At 39.4% G+C, this 16,667-nt stretch overlaps 1 protein-coding gene across 1 annotated transcript in view; it reads right to left on the reverse strand.

The window, feature by feature from the left end:
* Positions 1-15,035, reverse strand: part of TCTEX1D1 (Tctex1 domain containing 1) — a 47,405-nt gene extending 32,370 nt beyond the window's left edge. The window contains exons 1-2 of the mRNA XM_006879835.1: positions 15,021-15,035; positions 13,756-13,877 (exon numbers count right to left, since the gene is read on the reverse strand). Coding sequence (XP_006879897.1) covers positions 13,756-13,877; positions 15,021-15,035 — 137 coding nt within the window. The remainder of the gene's footprint in view (positions 1-13,755; positions 13,878-15,020) is intronic.
* Between the last annotated feature and the right edge of the window lie 1,632 nt (positions 15,036-16,667).

Below are 16,667 nucleotides of genomic sequence, written 5' to 3' on the forward strand. Positions count from 1 at the left end.
TATTTTGAAGAGTCAGGAAGAAATAATATTTGAATTGATAAATGGAGTGTGCTCCATTATTGTAGCAGATAATAGAATCAGAATACCATCTCTTCTTTTTATTTCAAACTATGAAACACCTGGACCTAGTATGATTCAGATGCTATCATTAAAGTAGAATTATTTTAGGTTTTGTTTTTTTTTTGAGGACTTGTATTAAAGTGATGTGCTGCCTCCCAGTGGAGACATTTCAGAGTGCCACAGGGGAAAAAAACCCCAACAATGCTCCAAGCATAAGCTCAAGTATTTATTCCATTATTCTTCATTCTTTCAACCTTTATTCCCCACAATGTGACAGGCGATTTGGAAAATACCAAAAGTCATAAGAAAAAGTAGAGCCACTGTGCTTGAGACACCAGGTAGAATACTGTACTACATAATATAAGTAGCTAAATTTCAAAGGCTTATTTTACTTGGAACCACAATTAATAACCATGGAAGCAGTAGTCAAGAAATTAAACAATCTATCACATTGGACATATAAATTGCAAAGCATTTTTTCAATTCACTAAAGAGCAAGGATGGTACTTTGAGGACTAAGGTGCACTTGATATGAGTCACAGTCATTTCAATTGTCTCATATGCACGTGAAAGCTAGACAACGAATAAAGAAGACCAAAGAAGAATCACTAGAATTCTGGTGTTGACAAAGAATATTGAACATACATGGTGTCTTAGTTATGTAGTGTTTTTGTAACAGATAATATTTATGGAAAGCTTTAACAAACAATTTTATTTTCTTGTTGAGGACACCCAACAACTCAAAACTCAATGCTGTCAAGTCAGAACTGACTTCCAAGGCTGTAAAAGTCACAGGAGAAGATTGTCCATCCTCCTTCCTCAGAGCCGCTGCTGTATTTAAAACACCAGAAAGGCTTGGTCTTTGAGTTAGCATTTAAGTTCTTTACAGACTACATCACCAGATCACCCTGTCAGGAGGCTCAATGTCCCACAACAAGATAATAGCTGTAGGGAACACCCTCAGTGGGTTCTCAAGGAAAGTCCTTGTTCCTTCACATCTGCAGTCTTCGCATTGCTAGGAGATCTCTACATGTCTTGACTTTCTGTGGTGCCAATGAGTCTCCCCATGTAAAGACCTGAGTTCAAAAGGATGCACTCGACACCTGGCAAGTTTTTCTTGATGGTATTAGAGTCCACCCTCTCAGTTTGCTCTGACGTACTGAAGTCTCTCCTCTCAGCTTGCTTTCTGTCCCTTAGATAAATCTTTATTAAGATAAAAGGCATGACAGACTGCACCTTAAATAAATATCCCTAACATATATTAGGGCTATGATGGAATGAAGGGGAATTGCATTCCATCCTTAATCCTTTCACAACTATTTGGTTTATCAGATTAAAGATCATTCATTACATTGTTTCTACATTATATCACATACATTCTGGAGAACAGAACTCAAACTACAGCCATGGATTGGCAAAAGAATAAGCAACAAATAAATCTATCTTCAAAATGCAGATTGAATGCTCCTTGGGGCTGAAGATGGTGAGACTTCTCACATACTTTGGGCACATTATCAGGAAGTGCCAAATACTAAATAAGGATCAACTGGAAATGAAAAGGGGCAACAAAGAAGAGAAGATCCTCAATGAGATAGATTGACAAAGTGATCGTACCAATGGGCAGTAGGGATTGTGAAAAGGCAAGGGACTATTGGGCTGTCATTAGGTGTCACAGAGTCAAGAATGATTCATAGCGACCCGATGAACAAGATCTGAACCCTCAAAAGTGTAATAAAGGAAGTCACAAACTTGAAAATGATTAGTGAATCATGTTCCTACATTTAACTGCCGGCCAAGATTTGAAATCAGAAAGGAATTTTCCCATGGAGCATTTTGGAATAGGCACTGGGTAGGTTGCATTTTTAATCCATTCCTCTGAGGGGGTCACTAAGTGGGGATTAATGTGTGTGAGGACTGAAATAAGTGTGAAGGGATAGCATCTGAATTTGTCTTTTGACCTCTGCCTTTGAGCTTCACTCTAAAACCTGGTGTTTGGAATATCATTTCATCTTGAAACTCCATGATGGGAGAATAATTTCTGACAGCGTTATATCCTCCTCACCACCAAAAATTTGATTTTCATGTGCTTTGTAGAAATTAATAGTTGGACCATGAGAACTAGTAATGCTTGTTGAGACTATGTATAGAATGTAGACTCTGAAACTAAAAAAAGCTAGTCATAGCAACTAGAAATTTCATTACAACTGGGAGCTGCTTTATCTCATACAGACTGAATTACAAAATATATTTTCACCTAAACTTTTAAAAATATATATACCTTTATCAGTAAAAAGAAAAAAAAAAGATCTGAACCCAGTCCTTTCCTGTGCCATCCTCACACTTCCTGACACACAAGAGCCCACTGCAGCAGTCACTGTGTCAATCTACCTGGTTGAGTGTCTTCCTCTACTTCACCATCCTTCCACCCTTCCCAGCATCATGTCCCTCTCCAAGGATCACACAGTATTTTGTTCTGTTTCACAGAGGGTCACTATGAGACAAAACAAACTTGATGGCATCTGATGACAATGACAATAGAACAAACTTCCCAGCTTATGAATTTACCACCTAAGGATTTCTATGAATATCATATTTTTTCTGTTATTAGAGGCTATTTTTTATCAAGACACTTTAGTTTCATGTTCATTTAGCTTACAGCAGACTTGATGAATGCTTATGTAGATTTCAGGTATATTACTCATATTGTTAACAGCACACTGTTAGTAAAAGGATGGCTATAATAGAAGTCAAAGTCATAGGAACAGGAAAAAAGATGACAAATGTTCTCGTGGGATACATTTTCAAGGTCAGGAATTGTTCTGAAGGATAAAGAATGAACCGTGCAGCTCTGGTGTGAATGACATAATCAAGGGAAGGTGACAGACAATAGAAAACCATTTTGAAGCAGAGTTAGTATCCACTTAGCTAAGCATCCAGGAGGAGCAGAAGAGAGGTCAAAGACAGATGATGAAACTCACAGCTCTTGGATAATACATGTGTTCACAGCTCTGTTAGTCTCAGCAATCATCAGAGAGGTGAAGCTGAGTGTGGGTATCCCAGTTACTTCTCCAACACCATTAGAATCATCAAGAAGAATCTTAGTGGACCTACACAAGTTACCAACACAAATGAAAGTGTTCTCTTGGAAAAAAGATGCACAATGCTTTAGCAAGGTAGAAAACAGTATATATACCTTGCTTCAAACATTTGAAGAGAAACATTGCTATTTTCTGTAAATATATCTTATGTCTACAATACAAAATCTCTTTAGTTAAAGTATACAGATATCTGTGAGCCTAGTCTGTTTGTGAGGGAGATCTAGTGGCTTACTGACAAGAAGCTGTGCTGCAATCCTGAAAAAACGTGGTTCGAGGCCACTGGCTGCTCCCCTGGAGAAAGATGGGCAATCTCTTCCCATGTAATTAACTGCCTCAGAAAACCTACCAGAGGATCAGCTATGGGTCAGTTCCAACTTGACAGTAAACAACAACAATCTATTTGCAAGCAAAATAATTTAACTGTTTAAAACATAACACAATGATATATTATTCACTCAAAAGTCAATGAATATTTATAGTTACTATTATGTGCTCAACATTACTCTAGGTTCTTGAGCTATAAATAATTAAATTAAGCAGATTAGGTCAGTTGTCATGGAATTTACATTCTGTGGGAGGAGATATACAATAGACAACAAAATATTAACAAATTATCTTTTATAATAGGACAGAGTATAACTTTTTCTTGGGGGTCTCCAAGGCTGTAATATTTAGCAGTGAAGGCTGCTACATCTTTCCCCACATGTGCTGTAACGAGAAGGTGATTAGTACTTTAGGACAACAGAAAGGTAGAACAGTTAAACTGCTTGGAATTGGGTGGGGAGGAGGATAGCATGCTATCTGCAATTTCATTTATAAGAAAGTCCTCCATGAGTGAAGAAATAAAGACTATGAAGGAAAGAGTTATATGGATCTCTGAGAAATGTGCATTTCAAGAAAAGAACAGCACACAAAAAGCTTTGGGATAGGTATTTGAATGGTGTGTTTAAGGAATTTAATATAGGCAGAACAGCCTGAGAGGAAAAGATAGGGCTGCAAAGCTGTCAGGTAGTTAGTTCGTATAGAGCTCTGTGACCACTGTAAAACCCTGGGCATATTCATCAGCCTGTAAAATACTGAAGATCATTCAAAAATAGAGAAGTGTCAGACATTCAAGCTGGATTTAGAAGGGGCGATGGAACCAGGGATACCATTGCTTATATCAGACAGATCTTCGGTGAAAGCAAGGAATATGAGAGAAAATGTCTATCTGTGCTTCATTGAAAAGTCATTTGACTGTGTGGGTCATGAAAAATTATGGCTAACCTTGAGAAGAACACTGAATTGTGCTCATGCAAAATCTATACCTAGATCAAGAGCCCATTTTGCAAATAGAGCAGGGAAAAGAAAGTGCCTATCAGGAGTTTATCTTTTTTCCATACCTATTTAGTATGTATGTTGAGTAAATTATTTGAGAGTTGAACTCTATGAAGAAAAATGTGACATCAGGATTAGAGGAAGACTCATCAATAATCTTTGTTATGGAGATGACACAACCTTGTTTATTAAAAGTGAGGCAGACTTGAAGCACACTGCAGCTTTCAACATGGATTGTCCCTCAACATAAAGAAAACAAAAACTCTTGCTACTGGACCAATAGGCAATATCGTGACAGAAAAAAGATTGAAACTGTCAACAACTTCATCATACTTGAATCTACAATCAATTCTCATGGTACCAGCAGTGAGGAGATCAGAAGTATTGCACTGGGAAAGTCTGTAGTTAGGGAGCTCTCCAAATTATTGAATAGCTATGACGTTAGTTTGAGGAGTAAAGTGAGCCTGATTCAGGCCATGGTCTTTTTAGTCACTTGCTGAAGAATCAATACGGATAACAGAAGAATTGATGTCTTTAAACTTCAGTATGGAGATGAGTACTGGCTATCTCATGGATTGCCAAAAGAACAGACAGCTATATCTTAGAGAAGAATGTACAGCCAGAGTGCTCCTTGGAGGCAAAGTTAATAAAGCTTTGTCTCACATACTTTGGGCATGTTGCTAGGAGACGTTATTCCTTGGAGAGGGACATCAAAAGTGGAGGATGGTGAAGGACAGGAATACTCTCAACCAGGTGGCTGCAGCAATGGATTTGAGTGTGTAAGAGACTGAGAGAATAATACAGGATTGGACAGAGTTCAGATCTGTTGATCACAGGGTCACTGAGTTGTACTTGACTGGACAACATCTAAGAGCAAATATACTTTTGGTATTCTACCGAAAGGATCAGTCTTTGAAAAAAAGACATCACTCTGGAAGGTCAACAAAAGAGATAAAGTCCCTCAATTAGATGGACTGGCACAGTTCCTGTAACAACGGGCTTGAGTGTAGTGGAGATAGTGAAGATGGGGCTGCATATAGTAAGTTTCAGATAGATTGTTGTAGTCAATTCAATGGCACCTAACAATAACAAAAACAACAACAATAAGAAAAATATTTTCTGTAATTCACAGGGTCTTGCTTTAGAGAATCATAAGGACATTATATGTGAAATGGCTTCTACTGTACTCACTGCCATGGAGTTGGAACTGACTCAGGTGACCGTCAAGCAGATTTTTGGAAAGCTGAGAATTGCATGGAATTATATTTCCCATCTTTCACCCTTAGAGACGCTGGTGGATTTGAACCTTTAGGGGAGCAGCATAACTCCCTATGGATTATGCCACCAGGGGTTCCTGGGAAATGGCTTAGTAACCTCAAAACTGCAGTATGACATTAGTTGTTATTATGGTTTAATGTGAGAACATGGTAATTTCCGTTTTCTCATGCTTGTCTCTGTTTTGGGGGAGGCTGTTCTTATTTGTTGTTTCTTACCTGACTCAGATGACAATATAATGTATCCTCTTGCTCCAGTCTCTTACTTTCAAGTCTTATACTTCAGAGATAAAAATGAGGGAAAGAGTCTGGTATAGTCTTTTTTAAAAATTAATTTAATGTGGCATAATCTTTTAAAATTGCACATAAGTGGTTAGGATCAGAGAATAAATCCATCACATTAGAAATTGTTGGCTCACTACAGTGTAAGTTCCTCAAGGGTAAAACTCTTTCCATGTGATGCACACCTAGCAGGGTGCCTGGAATGTGACCACTGAATAATTTTTTTTAATGAATTATTGAATGAAACTGACCCATCCCTGACCCTCCAGTGGGTTTTCAGAGGCAGTTTAATTGCACGGAAGGAGATTGTCCATCCTTTGTCTCTGGAGCAGCTGGTGCCTTCAGGATTGCAGTGCAGTTTCTCATCATTAGGCCACCAGCACACCCTATAAATTGGAAAACATGGACATCGAGCCCACTACCTCTTGCATGCTAAGTGAGCGATCTACCATACGACCTAATTTCCCTCTACTACTAAAAGATTACTAATTGACTCTCACTGCCTTGAAAAATGAGCTTCATGGGATTTAAAATCCTGGAGCTGCTCGTCTTTACATGTGTGACATGTGTCACAATAACTGGCACACAATAAACCTGCCATCCAGTAGATTCTGACTTACAGTGACCCACAAGATTTCCCGAGGCTGTCCATTTTAACAGGAGGAGACCACACATCTTTCTGCTCTGGAGCACCTGGTGGATTTGAACTACAAGCCTTTCAGTTAGCCACCAGAGCTCTTTGTCAGATAGTAGAAGCAAAGTAAGCACTGAGGAGGACCTGAAGTGCTTGCTGCAGAGGGTAAAGGACTGCAGCCTTCAGTATGGATTCAGGCCCAATGCCAAGAAGACAAAGATTCTCACCACTGGACCAACTGGCAGCATCAGGATGGATGGTGAAGAGATTGAGATTGTTCACAGCTTTAGTTTGCTTGGCTCTGTAGTCAACAGTCTTGGCACCAGCAGCCAGGAAATTTAAAGACATATTGCAATGGGAAAGTCTACTGTTAGGGACCTCTCCAAAGTACTGAAGAGCAGTGGTGTCTCTCTGGAGACTAAGGTGTGTCTGATACAGGCCATGGTCTTTGCTATCACTTGTTATGCATCAAAGAGTTGGACAATGACTAGGGAGGATAGAAGGAGAATTGATGCCTTTGAACTGTGATGCTGGAGAAGAGTATTGAATGTACCATGGACTGCTAAGAAAACAAACAAGCTCGTCCTGGAGAGGGAGAAACCAGGCTGCTCCTTGGAGGCAAGGATTCTGAGCCTTCATCTGACATACTTTGGACATGTTGTAAGGAGGAGGGACCTGCTTGGGAGGGTGGAGGGACAGTGCAGGAGGGGAAGACCCTCTATTAGATTCAGTGACTGGGCTAATCAGGATGGGTGTGTTGGAGACAGTGTGATTGGTACAAGATAGAGCAGGGTTTAGGACTGTTATACTTGGGGTAACTATGAGTCGCAAGTGACTTTACAGCACATAGCAACAACAACAGTACATTTAACATGTCCTAATTAGGGAGATATAAGCTAAGAATGCTGTTGTTGTTGATGGCCTTTGAGTCAAGCACTACTCACAGTGACCGAACAAAAGGCCTGAAGCCCCTGTACAACTATTGACATTTATCAAAGTTTATAGAGTTTCCGGAGGCAATCAATGTTTTTCAGTTGTGGTATTGGAGAAGAGTATTGAACATACCATGAACCGCCAAGAAAGCAAACAGTAAGGATTTTAAAGTTCTGTCTTACATATTTTGGGTGCATAGCCAAGGAGTGACCAGTCCTTGCAGAAGGACATCATGCTTGGAAGAGTGGATAGACAGCGCAGGAGAGGAAGACCCCAGATGAGATAGATTGACCCAGAAATTGGAGTAATGAGGGTAGGTGTGTAGGAGACAGTAAGATTGGCTCAGGATAGGGCAGAGTTCAGAGCTATTGTTACATGCATACTAAACGAGTCACATGACTCACAGGCGACTTGAAAACACACAACAACAACAATTAGAAAGTTAGAAACCATTATAATACCAACTGAAAATTGAGGTACTGTGACATCACAGTACTTGTAGCTTGACAAAACTCTTCAACCTCCAAATTTACACCTGAACTATTAATTGAATTACTGGTTTCAGAGACGATATACCTGGATATTATGTCACATTATCTTGGGAAAGTAACTTAATCTCATGGTTTTTGTTTCCATTTCAAGAACATGAGAGGGGACATCTGTTCCACATTGTTCAATGTCTGCCAAAGGCTGAGTCCTTTTCAAGAAAGATATCATTGAAATAACCTGATCTTATTCTAGGCCTGGGATAAAGAAGGTTCAAAAGTCTCATTAACACAATTATACATACATTCTAAATCATCAGGAATTGAGAATACTTGACAATAAAGGAATCCCTGATTACCAATAATTCCTTCTGTAACATCAGGGCCTCTGTGTGTCTCAACCCCCTTTCTTCACTTGTAAAATGAAGATGATAGACGACAGAAATATCTAGTTTATAAAGCAAGGACATGAAAAATTTTCCTGTAAAAGGTCAAATGTCATATATTTTTGGTTTGCCATATGGTCTATCTCAATTTCACAATTGCACTGCTATAGAATGAAACCAATCAGAAACAATACATAAAGGCTTGCTGTAGTTGTGTGCTGTTGAGTCTGAACTGATTCATAGTTGATTCTCCAGCGAGTTTTCAGTGGCCGTAAACTGTAAGGGAAGAGACTGCCCATCTTTATCCTGCAGAGTACTTGGTGGATTTGAAACACCTGTCTTTGGGTTGGTGGCAGAACAACTTCTTACTACTATGCCACCAGGGCTCTCTACATAAAAGCATAGCCATGGCTATCTTAAAAACAATCATCTAATTGTTGGATGCTAAAATTTTAATTTGGTATCATTTTCACACATCACACAACAGTAGTCTCCTTTTAAATTTTTCCCAACCACGTAAAAACCACACTTAGGTAACTCCAAATGTAAACTCATTGCCATAGAGTTGGAACTGACTTAATCACTGGTTTTCAGAAATCACACAGGAAACGACTGCCTTCCAAGTTGCCGCTGATAGACACAAACATCCAGAAAGTCTCTGCCTTGGGCTTAGCAGTGCAACACTCCATGGACATGACATTTATTTTTTTCATATTGACATAAAACTTAAAATAATACATCTTGGTGAATTCAAACTGCTGACATTGTTATTAGAAACTGAACATGTAACACAACTTGTCACTGGAGCTTCTTATGGAGGGCACCCAAAACCAAGAGGATGTGGGCCAAATTTGATTCTTGGGTTGCAGCTTACCAAACCCTGTATAGAACTTCTGTGATGATTAAATGAGGCCCATCATAAGGGTTCAACAACATTAACTATTATTACTATCTTTATATTATAGTTTAAGTGAAAACATACCTCAAACTCAAAATTCTAAATGACGTATGATGCTAACTATGTAGATACAGCAAGAAATATGTCAGCATTCTAATAGTTGTAATGTAAGACCCAACTTAAGGTGTGTTAAAACATAAAAATTACATATAATAAAGATATAATTTAAAAGACCCAAGTTAATAAGATTATTAACTATAAATCCATTCTTCCTTCCACAATTCAGTGGCACTTCAGACATCCAAGATTCCCGAGTCACTGTTAAACATTAGTTTCAACTGTAGAAGACAAAGAAATGAAGATCGTAGGGAGAAATTTATCTGAGCTTATAACACACCCAGGACGTTGTTTTGGAGGTAGATCTATCCCCTGCTTTCCCTTTTATTCCTTATCAGATTTGATTGCCGAAAGGCAAATACATCCACAATCTGATGTGGAGAGGAGCTTAGGAAAACAAAACAAAACAAAAACAACATAAACTACACAAACATAATGTCAGGCAAAAGAGAAAAGCAAGAGCAGAAAGGAAAGTGATCCAACTCAGGTTAGAGGAGAAGGTGGTCAAGAAGTCAGAAAGAGCTTCCTGGAGATAAGGAGTTAACGTCTAAAGGAAATGATAAAGGAAGCCTATGAGAGGAGAATTCCAGGGACAGCAGGCAGTTTGAGACAGTGGCTAGAGGTAAGCGACAGCACTGAAATATCATGGTGGTTGAATAAATGGTCAGAGGATAGGAATGTGTGAGAGAAGCAGCAGGAGGCTGTGGATCCTGCATGCCACACTCATTTTGTATAAAAAGTGAATTTAAGCAAGTATTTTAAAGTAATTTTAAAAATTACTTTTTTAATATTGTAAATATCACCTAGAATGGCTTAGGGTCAGGGTAAATTAACAAGTTTAAAGCGTATTATTTTCTCATCTATCCTTCCGACATATACTGGGATTGCCACTCATTTATTTTGTTTCCATCAGCAGAATAAATGCTATTTGTATGAATTGCATTGGGAAAATCTGCTGTTAGGGACCTCTCCAGGCTGCTGAAAAGCAATGATGTCAGTCTAGAGACTAAGGTGTGCCTGATGCAGGCCATGGTCTTCACAATTACTTGTTATGCTTCAGAGAGCTGAGCAATGACTAAGGATTATAGAAGAATTGATGCCTTCGAGTTGTGGTGCTGGAAAAGAGTCTTGATCATACCATGGACTGCAAAGAAAACAAATAGGTCTCTCTTGGAGAGAGTGAAAACAAGTTTCTCCTTGGAGGAGAGGATTCTGAAGCTCTATCTCACATACTTTGGGCAAATGGTGAGGAGAGACTGGTCCTTGGAGAAAGACATCATATTCAAAAGGTGGAAGTGTAGGAGAGAAAGACCCCCGATGAGATGGACTGATACAGTGGCTGGGACAATGGGGGTTGGTGTGTCAGAATTAATGAGAATGGCTCAGGACAGGACAGTGTTCAGAGCTTCTGTACATAGGGTCACTATGGGTTGCAGGTGACTCGATGGCACATAACAACAGCAATCCACAAACATCTAGGGTTGAAAGTACAGTTGTTACAAAGGGCACTAATAAATCCTGGGAATAGAATAAGTCTGGATTTGGAACCCTAATGTACATTTATGGAACTCTGGTGGCCTAGTGGTAAGAAGCTATACTGCAATCCCAAAGGCATGTGGTTTGGAAGGCACATGGTTTGAATCCACCAGCTGCTCTGCAGGAGAAGGAAGGGTAATCTCCTCCCATGCAATTTACTGACTCTGAAAACCCAGAGGAGTCACTGCCATGAGTCATTTTCAATTCAACAGCACAAAACAACAAGGAGTGAATATTTAAGGAGCTCTGATGGCCTAGTCAGTAGGGAGTTCCAATGCCAATCCAAAGGCTGATTGGTTCAAATCCACCAGCTGCTCCATGGGGGAAAGATGAGCAATCTCCTATTGTGTCATTTACAGCCTCTGAAAATCTGCTGATGGTCAGTTATGTTCGAGTCAGTTTTAACTCAACAGCAGTGAGTTGAGTTGAATGGATACTTATCTTCTTTCAATCTCTTTGCCACAGAACGTACCAGCTCCTGTTCCCCTACCACAACATTTAAGATGTCCCATGCTTCAGTGTGCTGGGAACCATTAAGAAGGATAGTCTTCCAGTTTCTCTACAAATTCACCAGCATGTGCTGTTCGCTGTTCTGTTAAATTTTGCTATTCTTACTGGGGTGAGATGATATCTCATGGTTGTTTTGATTTTCATCTCTCTTAGAGGTAGGGATTTTGAACATTTCTTCATGTGTTCACCATCTGAATGTCTTCTTTGGTGAAGTGTCTGTTCATATCCTGTGCTCACTTTTCAATTGGGTTGTTCACTTTTACCTTGTCGTGGTGCTCAAGTATTTTATAAATTCTAGATATAAGTCCCTTATCTGACATGTCATTACCAAATATTTTTCCCCAAACTGTGGCTTCCCTTTTGTATGGAGCTTTCTCAAAAAAGAATTGCAAACAGAAATACCATTTGACTCAGCAATTCTACTACCAGGAATATACCCCAAAGAAACCATAACTGCCACCCAAGTGGATATATGCACACTCATGCTTATTGTGGTTTTGTTCACAATAGCAAAGAGTTGGAAACAATCTAAATGCCCATCAACAAAGGAATGGATAGAGAAGCTGTGGTATATTCACACAATGGAATATTGCACTGCATTGAAAAACAAGTAACTTAAGAAATATACAAAATGGATGACCCTGGAGGACATTATGCTGAGTGAAATATCTCAGTCAGTCACAAAAGGACAAATACTGCATAGTGCCACTGTTGTAAAATGGGACTCATATTGGGGTTGGAGGGAGACTAAGAAAGACAGGATAAATTATATACACTGCATTGAAGCAGATGAGGGAGAAAACTGTTTAAAAGAGATATATGATTAGGTATTATTGTCATGACAGGAGTCCAGAACAAAGCCTGCACAGTGGAATGGACTTGGGGGGAGGGATTGTAAAACAATTAAAGAATTTTTCTTTTACTTTTCAAAGAGAAGAGGGAACTGGGTGTGGGGGAGGAGGTTGGGCAGGGAGAAAAGTGCAACAATGAATGAATGGAAATCCAAAGTCACTGTAAACTTTCATTAAAATTAATTAATAAAAAAAGAGAAAAAAAAAAGAGGGGGGAAAAGGACAGACTTTTCCAAAAATAGGTAACTGTCTTCTGTATTAGGTATTTTTTTTCTTCTTCCTAGTCAAAAAAGAAATGCTACAAAAATATTAAAAAATATTAAAAATGGATTTGTTTCTTTAGGTGCCTAACCTAGTAAGTAGCAAGTCTCCAGGATGTTTTTACTACCTTTGACCTATTAATTAATTATACTTTTGAATAGCAACCAAGCAGAGACACTTTATTAATGTAAAGTAAATCAACCAACCACACAGAATAAAAAAACTTAAAATGTCCCATAACTGGGGAACGGTTACCTAATTCATGAATTATAAATTGACAGAATATTTACTCATTTGAAAGAATGTGAAACAAGACTTTGAAAAGATTTTTAAAAATGTATGAAAATGGTAAATGTATATACGTTGTTGTGGTTGTTGTTGCTGAGTATTGTTGTGTCAAAACCGACCCATAGCTGACCCTCTGGCAGGTTTTCAGAGGCAGTTAATCACATGGGAGGAAACTGCCCATCCTTCTCCAGCAGAACAGCTGGTGGCCTCGAACCATGTGCCTTCAGGAGTGCAGTGCAGTTTCTTGCCACTAGACTGCCATGCAAAAATGTATACTATGAAGGAGAAACTCACTCAAAAACTCTTTGTAGTTGAGTTGAAACCAACTCATAGCTCCCCCTCCAATGGGTTTCCTGAGTTTGTAAATACACGTGGGGCTGCTGGTGGATTCCTGGGAGCTACTAGTGGACTGAATCACAATAGAGGCATAGCCTGTGGGCTAACAAGACAAGCCCTACAGTCTAGGCTACCAGAGCTCCCTCAGTATTAAAAAGAATTCAAGAAGCAGGAAAAAGGTAGCTTGTTTACATTGCATATGATGTTTCTTTCGAGTAGATGCATTGTTTTGGGTAGTTTTTTAAAAATAATATATTTGGGAACCTCCCCCTAAAAAATAAATGTTGGGAGTCTGTATCACTTAGTAACAACAACATACCTCCACTTCTTACTCTCTTTTTTCAATATGGTCTAAAACCATGAAATGATATACTAGTTCATTTCTTTCATTTTCATGTCTGAAAGAAATGATGCCTTTCTCTCCCATAAATATTACAAACCAATGTATTTAAGTATTGAATTTGAGTCATTGGACATTCTGTTACTCACACTTTGGTACGGCCAGGAAGCTCCTTCTGCCGGAATTCATGACTACTTAGGGAAGACACACTTTCTCTCTTCTTTAATAAGTGGGTCCCTCTGTTTCTAGTAGTGTCTGACATCATCACAACCTATGGAGGATTTTTGCAAAATGATGAAAGAAAGATATGTCAACATTTTAGTATAACTAGAACTCATTTCCAGATTAAGTGCACAGACTTATATACTTTTTGAACATGTATGTTGAGTATCTTCAAGATGAATTTACAGTAGAGGGGCCCTGGTGGAATGGTACGTATTTTATCTACCTCTTGGAAGGAAGATGGGCAGTCTCCTCCTGTAAAGATTTACAGTCTCAAACACCTGATGGAACTCACTGTGCTTTGATAGCAGTGAGTTACTACTTTGTTCAGCATAACTGGAAATATAATAACTGCTAATTTTTCACTAGGGAGGATAGAAGGAGAATTGATGCCTTTGAGCTGTGGTGCTGGAGAAGAGTATTGAATGTACCATGGACTGCCAAGAAAACAAACAGATTCATCCTAGAGAGGGTTAAAGCAGGCTGCTCCTTGGAGGCAAGGATTCTGGGGCTTCGTCTGACATACTTTTGACATGTTGTAAGGAGAGACAGGTCTTTGGAGAGGGACATCATGCTGGGTAGAGTAGAGGGACAGTGCAGGAGGGGAAGACCCTCTATGAGGTGGATTGATTCAGTGACTGGGTAATCGGGATGGGTGTGTCAGAGGCAATGAGACTGGCACAGGATAGAGCAGGGTTTAGGGCTGTTGTTCATAGGGTCGCTATGAGTCACAAACGACTCGACGGCACATAACAACAACAACAACAATTTTTCTCATGCAATTATGTACTCAATTCACACAGGCAGATACTAACCTGTAGGAAGATGTTTAAGAATACCAAAAATATAGAGCCACTGAGAATTGATGTTGTCCCACACTGAAATCAGAATTTTTTTTTACTTGCTCTCAAATATATTGATAAAAGGTTTGCTAATTAATATGTTGCTCTAAAAAGAAACAACTAGTTCTTTTTTTAAAAGTCCAAAATCTTTCTACCTCACAAATAACAAGTGTTATTTACAAAAAAGAAAGAGAACTTTTAACAAAGTATTTTATTGGAAAATTTACCTTTCTTCCACAAATATTTGCTGAAAAGCTGGTAATGGGAATGGATTTTCCACAATTTAGACTTCAATCATTTGATGGTCTCTTTGCCTACATAAAGACATTGATTTGGTAATCTTTACATACCGTTTTTGTTGTCATATGCCGTCAAGTTGGAACCGACTCAGAGCTGCCTCTCCAGCAGGTTTTCAGGGGCAGTACATTGCCTTGGAGGAGACTGCCCATCTTTCCCTTGAGAAGCAGCTGGTGAGTTCGAGCCAGGTGCTGTGGTAGTCATTGAAGCTCATTGTTCTTGAGTTGGAAGTGCCTCATAACTGACCCTTCAGTGAGTTCAGTGAGGCTATAGATTACATAGGAGGAGACTGTCTATCATTCTTCTACGTGGCAACTGGTGTATTTGTACCATCAGAGTGGAGTGACCTTTGGATTAGCAGTGCAATTCCCTAAAAGTGTGCCCTGCGAGGCTTTAAAAGAAGTTGAAAAACGAGTATTGGGTAAAATGGACAAGAACACCAGGGTGTGTTCTGCGCTGTGACCAAAAAAACAAAACAAAACAAAACAAAACAATAAAAAAACAAACAAAAACACCGCAGTTGTTTCTGAGGGGATTGTGACCCATGGGGAACTATGTGTCACAGCAGAACTGTATATACTCTGTAGGGTTTCCAATGGCTGATTTTTCCAGGACTCACTATCACTTTTTCTTATTGGCTGTGGCTGGGGTTGTAGCTGTGTACCATTGAGCTGGAATCGATTCATAGCTGACCCTCCAGCAGGTTTTCAGAGGCAGTAGGTTTAATGGGAGGAGACTGCTCATTCTCCCGTGGAGCAAGCTGGTGGATTCTAACAGTGTGACACTGGAATTGTAGCACAGATTCTTTCCTCTAGGGCCACCGGAGCTCCCTGGGGCTAGGAGTTGTTGTGTGCCTTTGAGTTGGCACCCATAGCTGTCCCTCCAGCAGGTTTTCAGAGACAGTAAATCACACCAGAGGAGACTGTCCATCTTTCTCCCACTTATTAATACTGTTGTTAATGTGCCGCTAAGTTGCCCGCGACTAACAGGAATACCACGTACAGCAGCTCTGAAGCTTGCCCTGTCCTAAGCCAGCCTCACTAATTTCGACACACCACTCTGCAATGCCCCAGTTACAGTATCATCTCATCCGGGGTCTTCCTCCCCTGCACTGTCCCTCCACCCTTCCATATATGATGTCCTTCTCCAAGGACCAGCCACATACCCAAAGTACATGAGACAGAGCTTCAAAATCCTAGCCTCCAAGAAGAAATTTGGTTTCACCCTCTCTAAGACAGATCTATTTCTTTCTTGGCAGTCCATGGTATGTGCAAGGCTCTTCTCCAGCACCACAATTCGAAGGCACTGATTCTTCTTCTGTCATCCTTATTGTCCAGCTCTATGATACTACTACATACTATCTTATATATGGGGAGAAAGATGGGTAATCTCCTCTGGTGCAAACCCACCAAAACATCAGACATGGGTAGGTTCTGACTTGATGGTACACAACAACAACAACAACTATATACATATATGTATATTAAGCAGAGCGCTGGTGAAGGAATTAGGAAAGGTCCAGTGGGGATCTGAAAAGACAGAGTAATGATGGACATAGATCAAAGGTGACTAATTTTATAACAATGTATGGGAATGATCGAATGAAACACAGTGAGAATGAAGAAAGTGTGAACCAATGTGTATGAATAAAAGAAAGGAAAACAATATTATTAATTTTGTAGAGTTTTCTCAAACTTTCC

Source organism: Elephantulus edwardii, unplaced genomic scaffold (genome assembly GCF_000299155.1).
Source record: "Elephantulus edwardii isolate Elephantulus edwardi_28Jun2011 unplaced genomic scaffold, EleEdw1.0 scaffold00005, whole genome shotgun sequence".
NCBI classification, from domain to species: domain Eukaryota; kingdom Metazoa; phylum Chordata; class Mammalia; order Macroscelidea; family Macroscelididae; genus Elephantulus; species Elephantulus edwardii.